Source organism: Lepisosteus oculatus, chromosome 13 (assembly GCF_040954835.1).
Source record: "Lepisosteus oculatus isolate fLepOcu1 chromosome 13, fLepOcu1.hap2, whole genome shotgun sequence".
NCBI classification, from domain to species: domain Eukaryota; kingdom Metazoa; phylum Chordata; class Actinopteri; order Semionotiformes; family Lepisosteidae; genus Lepisosteus; species Lepisosteus oculatus.
This window is the reverse complement of record NC_090708.1, coordinates 24,175,685-24,186,889: the sequence shown is the minus strand read 5'-3', so window position 1 is coordinate 24,186,889 and position 11,205 is coordinate 24,175,685. Positions and strand designations below refer to the sequence as shown.

The window sequence follows — 11,205 nt, the reverse complement described above, 5'->3', positions numbered from 1 at the left end:
CTGTCAATTAGCCTGTCTGAGGAAATGACAGTGCGGGTTGAAGATAAGTGCCCTCACATCCACCTTCACTTATAAAGAATGAACCAGGGAGGCAGTTGCATAGGTGAAGTTGGGGTGAATGGAGGAGAACTAGAAAAGATGTGCAGAATTGTGGGCCGCCAAGCCAAGGAATATTTATATGTAGGGAAGCAGAAGTGTAAGACCCTCCCGAATGTCTGTTAAATAACACCATTTCTCATGGCCTTTGTTTTGAGTGAATATTGAACTTGAACTGTTTCTGAAGAAGTCTTGAAACACCAGTAGCCCCAAACTGCTGCCACAGCTGCAGGTATGTGACAAATTGGTCAATGAATATTGACTATTTAACTGAGTTCAGAGAAAAAGGAAATGATTTCCGTGACATCCAAAAGATTTATCCTGTCATAAGAGAACAAATTGATTTGTTTATGTATTATATGTCTTTATGTATTATTATGTTTATGTTTCAACAATTTTGTTGTTTTAAACTTTCCATGATGCTCACAATGATAATTTGCCAACATTAAAAAAAGTCAGTGTAAACAGTGAAAAATTAATTACGATGTCTAATATGTAAAGTACAATATAGGAACACCCCCCAGAACACTTTCTAACCCTAAACACATACACAAGGATAGTGCACTGTAAGTATTTTATACATATTATTCACCAAAAGCCACAAAATAAAAATTAAATATGAAGATGTTTCAGAAATGCTACTGATGATCTACCATAAATCTTTTTCTTGAATTTTATGAGCCACAAATTACTGAAGTTGCAAGACAAACTGTGTAATAATGAACAAATTGCAGATACACAGGTTTGCATTTCCCTCCTCAGAACATTAGATTTTAACTGGATTCTTATTCAATACCAGGTATTTTCATTGAACAGCCCACAAACTGAGATCCAGGTATCTTTAGAGAAAAGCAGATGTCTGCAGCCTACATATTCTTGTTTTATTGCTGATGAAAAATGGTTGGTAGTCATTGCACACCATTGTTAATTACCTGTGCAGAAGAATATTTTAAGAAGTAATATACCAGGAGAATTTGAGATGAGTTATTGTAATGCCTAGCTCTTCTGATTTACACACTCAGAATCATAAAAACACTCCTTCCAAACGAAGCCGTTCAGACTTACTTTGTCCAAAAAAGATCCCTCGGAGTGATTAATTGCTGCTCCCATGCCTTCCAAAAATATTAACCTCCAACATACAGCCATCGAGTCAATCTGCTTCTCGTCTGTGGAGTGGCATTTAATCAAAGAAAAGCTGGAAGACACTCTCTCTTTGATTCCAGGGGAATCTTTACATTTTGACCACAAAGCCAATTCATAAGAGTGTTCTTGCCAATCAAAAATTAATTACTCACAGCATCTCAGATGGTAGTGTTGGGGGATTAAGGGCCAGAAAGATACTCTGGACCCAACACCCAACTAAACTGCACTGAAACTGAGCCATCAGTGACAGACATGATCTCACTAGGTAATCCCATCAACAGACAAGTTTATTTACAGGGTTGCCTTGTATTCATAGCAAGTCAAAACTGCACATTAATTGTTGTTAATAAAGGACAATTCCTTCTATACTGGTTCTACACAATTAGAATAGACTTATAGGCTTAAATCCATTTATACATAGAATCATGCCTGTTGCAATCTACTGAAAATAAATTCCAATGAAATTTGCACCACAAATATTTTATATGTAACTCAGATGAGTTAGTAACCCATACATTGGGAATATTTCTAAATAATAATCTTTAATGATTGTTGTCTAGTCCAAACCACCTGAAAATATTTTGGGATCCCAAAATCTATTTCATGCTTTTCATTTTACTCCACCCAGTGAAATGTGCACCACAGTCAGGCAGCAGAGCTCACAACTTTGAGATGTGTTATAGCTTCTTCCATAGTTTCATCACAGTAGCACAGACATCCAACCCATGTGGGTGGTACAACACAAATGTATTCTGTAGCCAAAGCAGGATGTAAGGTCTTTATGGCATAGACACCCCTTTATGTTCTGTAGCAGTCTTAATTACTTAATTAGTGGTTACACTATTGTTGAATACTGGGGATCTATAATTTTGGTGGAGATGCAGTTTATTGCATGAAATGAACATGCTCCTACAAGCTAATCCCTTTCAACAAATTCAGGTGAGTAATATTACTCCAGTCCCAACAGTGCTAGAATTAAAAAAAAATTATCCTGGACTTAGCTGATCTAAATATTCCTTTAAGACCACCCTGAAGCAGTTATGACCACCTGAAGGAAGTACACACTACGTATTTGTATGTGTGCATTACTATGTTTATATATAGATGAGGTAAATCTATAGCTGCTAAATGCTTTGAGTACTTATGAGGATGGCGGAAAAGACAATGGTATCACCTTTGACATTTCAATTTTATTTTATTTAACTTAATGCTTCAAAATTATGCCAATATTGGCATTTGAGCTTCTGAATAATTTAATACAACACCTGGGGCTGTTTAAGAGTGTGTTCTGCTGTTAAAGTGAAACAGCCTTTAAATATATTTTTGCTTTTTGCCAGCTGCAATCTTTCGAGGATTTTTTAGTCCTTGGAAATGTCTGAAGCTGGTGAAATAAAGAGCAACATGTGACAGCAGCACACATGGCCAGGCTGCATTAGATTATCAAAATTACCAAAAAACGATCATTATAATTTCAATTTTTAACACCACACTATAGCAATTATGGTGTCACAGTGGGGCGGTGGTAAGCATTGTTGCCTTGCAGCACTGGGGCCCTAGGTTCTACTATCTGTGTGAGATTTGCATGTTGTTCTTGTGATGATGTGGGTTTCCACGGGTGCTTCAGTTTCCTCCCACAGTCAAAAAACGTACTAGTAGGTGAACTGGCTTCTGGGAAAATTGGCAGAAGTGAGAGTGTGTTTGTGTCTCTGTCTATGCGTGTCCTGCCAAGGCCTGGTGTCCTGTCAAGGGTGTGAACCCTGCCTTGTGCCTGCTGCTTGCTGGGATTGGCTCTGGCTCGTCCGTGTCCCTGTGTTGGATAAAGCAGTTAGAAAGTGGATGGTGGAGACAGGAATTACTGTTTGCTTTTCCCATACATACACTATGTCGCTAAGCAAAAATCTTAGGCATTTTGCTAAGTCCTACACAGAAACACATTTAACAGTTCTTCTAGTGGAATTTAGCCAGTTAATCCTGATAGATCTTCAGGCTGTGTTGTACAAAAAGTAGCATTTTAGCTTTATGGACATGTAGAGAGACAGAAATAACCTTAAAGATGACAAGCATGAGACACTGAATCAGTTAGACTGGATTGGTAAATGTAATGGATTACCTACCTGCTGAAATGCTTCATATATGAAATGCTTCATATTGGCTGCTCATATATATATATATCATTTATATTATGGTCAGTTTGAACTGTAGATTGTTAATTGACCATCTTTATTGTTTCTCTCCAAAATAAACCAATATTAACAATAGTTACATTTAATACAACAATAGGAAACACTAGTAAAATCTTTATGTTGATGATCATAAGCTAAATATATGTACAGTATTATACATACTGAACATATAACATGGGCTGAGTCTTTTGCATCGCAGTGTTTTTTATGTATTTCTGTGTATTTTTCCCATAGCTGTTACAATTTTAAAAACTTCCAATGTAAGGGGACAAGGACCCTTTAACTGGCTTTTCTCAGCGGGCCTTGATAAATGTCTGCTGGAAAGATACACCTTTTCCTCTTTCATGTAATTTCCATAGTGACGCATTTTCTGAAACCAAGGAGGTGTCAAATATCAACAAAGACACGCGTTTGAAAGGTGCTTTATGCCTGTGGTTTCAAGAAACACACAGCCGCAGGCTTGCAGACACTCTGTCTGTGTGACAGAGACAGGCTATGTGTGCACGTGTAGGCCTTGCAAGCCTTGTTTGCATTAACCACTGGGTTGCACATTCAAGAGCAAAACAGTACTTCTGTGATCCACCGGTTGGCAGTGTTGTCTCTAGGAACATATACTGTACTACTACTCGCAGAAACAAACTGCAATAATAATAAATCCTTACACTTATATAGCACTTTTCAGGTAATGGGGACTACCCTCCACCACCACCAGTGTGCAACATCCACCTGGATGATCCGACGGCAGCCATAGTGCACCAGGACACTCACCACACATCAGCAATCAGTAGGGAGGGGAACAGAGTGATGAAGCCAGTTCAAGATGGGGATTATTAGGAGGCCATGATTGGTAAAGGCCAATAGGGAATTTGGACAGGAGACCCAGGTAACACCCCTACTCTTTTCAAGAAACACTCTGGCGTTTTTAAAGACCGCAGAGAGTCAGGACCTCGGTTTTACATCTCATGAGAAGGACGGCGCCTGTTTACAGTATAGTGCCAGCAACCATATCACTCTGCAACTCACAACTGGCAACCCACTGAAGCTAAACAGGTGTGAGGCTGGTCAGTACCTGCATGAGAGATCTCCTGGGAAAAACTAAGGTTGCTGCTGGAAGAGGTGTTAGTGGGGCCAGCAGGGGGCACTTACCCTGCAGTCCATGTGGGTCCTAATGCCCAAGTATAGAGACTGGGACACTATACTGTAAACAGGTGCTGTCCTTCAGACATATAACATATACATGTTACATATAACTGTAAGCAATTATTAATTATTATAATAAGTGTCCCCATCACTATACTGGGGCATTAGAACCCATACAGGCTGCAGGGTGAGCGCCCCCTGCTGGCCCCTCTAACACCTCTTCCAGCAGCAACTTTAGCTTTCCCAGGAAGTCTCCAGTCCAGGTACTGAGCAGGCTCACACCTGCTGAGCTCCAGTGAGTTGCCTGTTGTGAGGTGTATGGTGATATGGCCACCGGTAATAAATAGCAGAGGTATGCAGTGCTAGATGGTCACACTCCAGCAGCTTTTCTACTTTTCTTTAAATCATTGACAGCTGAAGACCTTTAAAAAATGTTACATTGTGCCAGTTAATCTAATGATTGGCTTATTTGTGTCTGTTTTAATAAGGTATCGTTAGCTTTTGCATATGCAATCCGTTGGAATTGCAATCATTTGCAATGGAAAATTAAAATCTGTTTTTCGGAATGGATATTGTACTGGTATGTTAAAAGCCAGAAATATTCAGCTTGATCTTTCCGAGAATTCTTACAATGATTGTCAGTTCATGAGTTCTGCCAGTAGAACCAGCCTTTCTGTATGTAGTGCATTCAACTGTATCCTAAAAATAGTTCTTACACAAATTTGAGATTTTTTCGGTTATCAGTGAAAACTCAACTTGAAGACCCGTGTATTACAGTCATACTGACTGAAAGGGATTGTTGCTGTACTGGGACTTGAGACAAGATGTTTGTCTATAAATGTGATGGGGACAGAACAAGCAATACTGATTGGAAACTCTGCTGAGACTCTGATGGAACTATTATATTTCTGATGATCAATGAAAAAGCATGTAGGTTTGGAATTACGTTGGATCATGAATTTCTCTGGAGTCATCAGTATCACTCTGCTTTGATGCTTTAAAACACTAGGCTAAGGGTTGTTTCCTGATAAACATGCCTAAGACACATTTCCAATGCTAGTAACCTGGTTAAAGTTAAGTGAAGGAGAATAATAATAATAATTGCTTACACTTATATAGCGCTTTTCTGGACACTCCACTCAAAGCATCCAATGTGCAGCATCCACCTGGATGATGCGACGGCAGCCATAGTGCGCCAGAACGCTCACCACACATCAGCTATCAGTGGGGAGGAGAGCAGAGTAATGTAGCCAATTCATAGAGGGGGATTATTAGGAGGCCATGATTAGTAAGGGCCAATTGGAAATTTGGCCAGGACACCGGGGTTACACCCCTACTCTTTTCGAGAAGCACCCTGGGATTTTTAATGACCACAGAGAGTCAGGACCGCGGTTTTACGTCTCATCCGAAGGACGGCGCCTGTTTACAGTATAGTGTCCCCATCACTATACTGGGGCATTAGGACCCACATGGACCACAGGGTGAGCGCCCCCTGCTGGCCCCACTAACACCTCTTCCAGCAGCAACCTTAGTTTTTCCCAGGAGGTCTCCCATCCAGGTACTGACCAGGCTCACACCTGCTTAGCTTCAGTGGGCTGCCAGTTGTGAGTTGCAGGGTGATATGGCTGCTGGAGAATACATAAACCACATGGTCGATTCACAGTATAATGGACAAGGTCATTTTTTTACCACGGTAAATGGGAAGGCTGCAATATTCTGGGCTTTCTGAAGGGTGTTAGGGAGGAGGCAGTAACATGAGGATCCCACTGGATAAGCAGTGTTGATAGAGCTGTGGCCCAGTCAGGGTCTGATCATGACTGCTCAGTAGATAAATGATCTACATATCCACCAAGTTATCAGCTCTGACAGCACTCCATACTCTACTGTTCCATACTCTTTATTTATCCTGTTCTCAGTTTTAAATGCATTTCCCCCTAATTTTCCACTTGTGCCCTCTGGCACATTTTAAACTGTTGATTCTGAAGAAGCCCATTTAGTTCACTGTGTTAGTTCCTTTGAGGAATTTCAGTTTTTGAATCAGTACCCCTTCATCACTGTACAAAACTAACAACATTTAGTTCACTTATCAGAGTAGGACATTGATCTGAGACTGGTAATGTATCTTGTTTGTTGAGTGATTTCAGAGAAGAAATTTATATTTTTTGGAGAGTGATACATACAAGACTCGGGTTTAAAGTCTTCATACAGTGAGTATTATTCTTGTGTAAAAATGCACCGTGGTTATGGATCTTTAAGCTAACGTTTCCAAACAAAAAGTGATTATGGAAATGCACTACAAAACAATGATTTACCTTCAGGACTTAATGAATTGGCGTCTTCAGTAAGTGATCACTATAATAGCAAACTGCAATTCAAAGATCGCTAAGCTAAAACTGAACTGTCACTGAGTTATGCGTTTATATGCTGGCTGCAACCTCTGTTCGCTTTAAGAAATTCGCCTGCCAGGGAAAAAAAAACAATCAATGCACCGCTAGGGGGCACTGCGTTGCAACAAATGTTTATCGTTGCGACCACGTCTTATGATGTTATCTCCGATGCACACAATCTCTGCAGGTTTTCTGTTACGCATTTCCGTTGTTGTGACGCTAGTTCAGAGCTTGGGTAAGGAAACCCTTTTCGACAAATAGACGTGGTGTTTTGGAGAATACGGAGGAGGTGTCTTGTGGGGGGGTTTGTTTGTGTTTTGTACAAGGTTTTGGCTAGGCTGAGCATTTGTTGTATCAAATATTTCAAAATCCCTGTAGTTCGCGAAGAAAAAAGTTTTCATCTTAGTTTACCGAGATGGAATAGCGAAACATGGGAAGCACATCTCTGAAATGGTTGTTTACACGAAGCACGCTTTGTTCATTAATGCAAATCTTGTGCTTCTGATAACTTTTAGTATTACTGTTGTCATAGTGCCTTAGCTGCATAACACAACATGAATTAGAACTCTGGCAGTCACGATAACCACGCCAATGGCAGAAAACAGGTTTTACAACGACGTACTTTTGACAGATTGCAATTTCCATTCAACAACTGTAATGCAATGCGTATTAAAATTTATACACCAAGCGTAGTCACTAATTTGGATAGTTCATTCTTGGCAATTCGCAATGTCAGTGACCTATTGCAATGTTGACTTGTGCACTTTTTCAGACTCGCAGAGTGGGTACAATCTTGTGGAACACTTCGAAAAAAATTAACGTCTTGAGCAATTGAGCTGAGGGTATAACAGCCTTTCAGTTCACACAGAAATGGAGGAGTTGAACATCGTTTTACGATCCGAGTCGTTAAAGGGATTAACGTCCCTCTTGGTTTAAGGGTAGAGGAATTTAGATTTTTTTTTTTATCTGTTCTCCACAATCGTTGAGACATCATGTGGCTGGATGTGCTGATACGCAGCGGTGGGGAATGTGTGTTGTCTCCTTATCTTCGTCATTAAGGTGTTGCACCACACACCTGAGGTGCAGGGCACATATGGGGTTTGGTTTTCCCACTTTCGAGCAGCGGTGCGTAATTAAAAGCTCAACAGCGCTGTGTTGTCTTGCAGTACACCGTCTCTGCTCCTCTAATCAACGCGTAGCTATGTAGATCTCGGTGCGCCTGCTGCTAGGATTTGACCTCACTTTTTTTTGGTACGGCTCTGTTGTAGCAGCTCTTTGCCGGAGCTCCGGCGGAGGAGGAGGAGTAGTTGTCGTCCTCTGTGCTCGCCAGTATGTTTCACCCTGCCCGCAGTGCATCGTTTGCGGGGCTAGAAACACGTTTTGCGGTTCGCATTTCGGGCTAAGATGGACGAGTCGTCCCTCTTGGATTTACTCGAGTGCTCGGTATGTCTGGAGCGGCTGGACACCACCGCCAAAGTCCTGCCTTGCCAGCACACTTTCTGCCGCCGCTGCCTGGAAAATATCGTCAGCTCCCGCAACGAGCTGCGCTGCCCGGAGTGCCGGATACTGGTGGACTGCGGCGTGGACGATTTACCAGCTAACATCCTTTTGGTGCGGCTGCTGGACGGGATTAAACAGCGACCCAGAAACGGAGGGAGACCGTCTCTCACCGGGGCTTCCCTTGGATGCGCGTCCGGCATCTCAGCCTCTCCTCCAGGGACAGCCATCCGAGACTTGCCGACCGCCACTCGGAGCTCCCCGGTCAAGGTTTGCAGACTTAAACATTTTTAACATCCACTGTTTTTCTGTTTCCTCATTATTTTTGGAAACTGTTATGTTTTTTAACGCTTTATTTGATAACACATCTCGCCGGGTGTGATAGTTACCATGTTTATTCATATTTAGAAACATGCTTGTGCTTATAAATACATAGCGACTTGAAACTGTACTTTGTTTCGTGGTACACGTTATACAGACGTGTTGGAATAATAATAATTAATAATCATCATTATCATCGATGCAGTTAAGGCTGTTGAGTTTTCTGGTGAAACTTTTAAAACCCCCAAGTATGAAGGAGTTAAAAAAACTGTGTACATGTCTCACAAGGGCAGGATCACCAACAGCGATTTTATTGTACAGATTCACACTATCAGCAGGACAACTGAGACGCGCTTAGCGCATCATATTTGGAAGATGGAAGACATACCGGGAAATAATTACCTCTTTAACCCCCTTGGATCTTGTGTTAAATTGGATTTCTGGAAGTTAAACAGTGTACTTGCTCGTTTTATCAGATTTATTCCCCGGAATTGTCAGATTGATTTATAACTTTCATAAAAAAAGTTAAGAGCTAATTAAAAGATGCAATATTTACTCATTAAAGACGAGATTGTTGCAAAAAGCATCCTGCAGCCTCATATAAACGGGTTATCAAGTAGTGTCTGCAGATGATTGCATTTTTCAAGGGTATAATTTTAACGTAGATGCACGATAACCTGTATTCTGCACGAATATATCTTAGCCCTGCCGCCTAGCACCTCAGATCTCCCAGAACTTAACTTAGTGAGAAGCTCTTAAAAGTATTTTTCTTAACTGAGTTTACACATTATAAGCTTACAAGGGAAAGTTGCAAAAAATTGATTTGCGGGCCTTAAGAGCTCAACTCCTTTAATTGATCATTCTGTTACCTGAAAAAACTATACTGCTTGGATTGACACAGATTTTTTTTTACAAGAGACCTTTTCTAAAAGAAATTTAAGGTTTACGTGCATGATGTCAGAGCTCGGGCGTTTTATTTTAAGTAGGATGCAGGAGAATAAGACGTTCATTGATTCTACTGCCGATGGTGACGCTTGAAGCCTTCATATAAAAAATAATGTGAACACCAAATTGGTGGAAAAAATATTTTGAATCTAAAATGCTAGTCTCTGTACATTAAAGTATGCTTAATAAATTCCCCTCCAAAAGTCATAGGACATACACCGTATAGTGCTTTTCATCACAAAGAATCCCAAAGACGTATATGTCTGAATAGGACCCCAGGGGCAGTCTCACCTGGGTGACATGACCGAAGGATTGAGACTAGAGGAAACGTGCCTCACTGGTTAAATGGAGGTGAGCTTTAGGGTAGCTATATCATATGAGCCCAGTGTAGAATGTAGCTCATTCACTGCAGTTGACTTTCCTGCTCTTAAGCACTTATCCTGGGATCTTCAATGACCAAGTGGTCTGTCAGGACCTCAGTTTCCCCAGTCATTGTATGTAGCCAATGGTTTGGAGATTCAGGTCTGGAGGAGAAGGGCCACACTGAACAGAGGCCTCCGGGCCCATTACAGACCAGGCCCAGCCTCACCTACTGCTGAGGCTTGATTTACCCAATATGTGCACCTCACAAATGGACAAAAAGCCCTTTTTTTCTGGCACACTCAAGTCATGTTTACATAGACTCCTGCTTGTGAAAATGCTAATTAATCTGAAAGAGAAAGGTACAGCAGCTCTCCGTTAGGCCCTGACACTTTAGATAGCTGCCAACCTTTAAATCAGTACCAACTACCGCCGTGCTGTTACATTCATTAGTAACATTGATAGTAAGGACAGCAGTAGATAATGGGTTCCTTAATATTTTGATAAAGTACACAAAACTGTTACACCAGTGGCCTCATGTATGTGTTTTCTTACATCATCTTAATACTGTATCAAGAGTTCATGAGGGTGAAGAAGGTAGAGTCCGGGTTTCCCAGAGGGCAACCAAGAAGGTTGATATTGGTTGACATTGCCCACAAACTGGTGTGAGGCTCTGAGCTTTACCATTGTTTGCCTTGCCTGTTGTGTGACCCCCCCCCACCCCCAATCCCTGAACTCCAGAAGTGGTGTAACGGCCCTCGCCCACACACACTCACTCCTCCCTGTTCTCATGGCCACCAGTGAAAGTGGGAACTCTTCTGCTTGTGCAAACCGACAGGGGGTGAGAAATAATCAGGCTGCCACGGAGGGGTGCGAGGAGGTCTTGAGATTGCTGCTCCTCATTTATATTATCAATCCATCTAAACGTGCTATCAAATTAATGTTTGGTGCTTTACTTGTGAGGGGGGCGGCAGGGTTTGCAACAAGAGTTAACACTACTGTGGAATAAATGCTGCAGACTGGCTGAGGAGGTGCGTGGACTGAAGCTGTTGGTGTTAGCATTGACGCTTGATGCTCCATTAGCATGAAAAAAGCAGCTAGATTCTGCCGAGTCAGTGCATACATTTGAGTAA

General features: G+C 41.5%; 1 protein-coding gene across 1 annotated transcript in view; it reads left to right on the top strand.

Moving 5' to 3' along the window:
• Window positions 1–7,165: 7,165 nt before the first annotated feature.
• The window catches only part of sh3rf1 (SH3 domain containing ring finger 1), a 171,014-nt gene continuing 166,974 nt past the window's right edge, over window positions 7,166–11,205 (top strand). Inside the window, exon 1 of the mRNA XM_069197266.1 lies at window positions 7,166–8,716. Within this exon, the coding sequence (XP_069053367.1) occupies window positions 8,354–8,716 (363 nt within the window). The 5' untranslated portion in view covers window positions 7,166–8,353. The remainder of the gene's footprint in view (window positions 8,717–11,205) is intronic.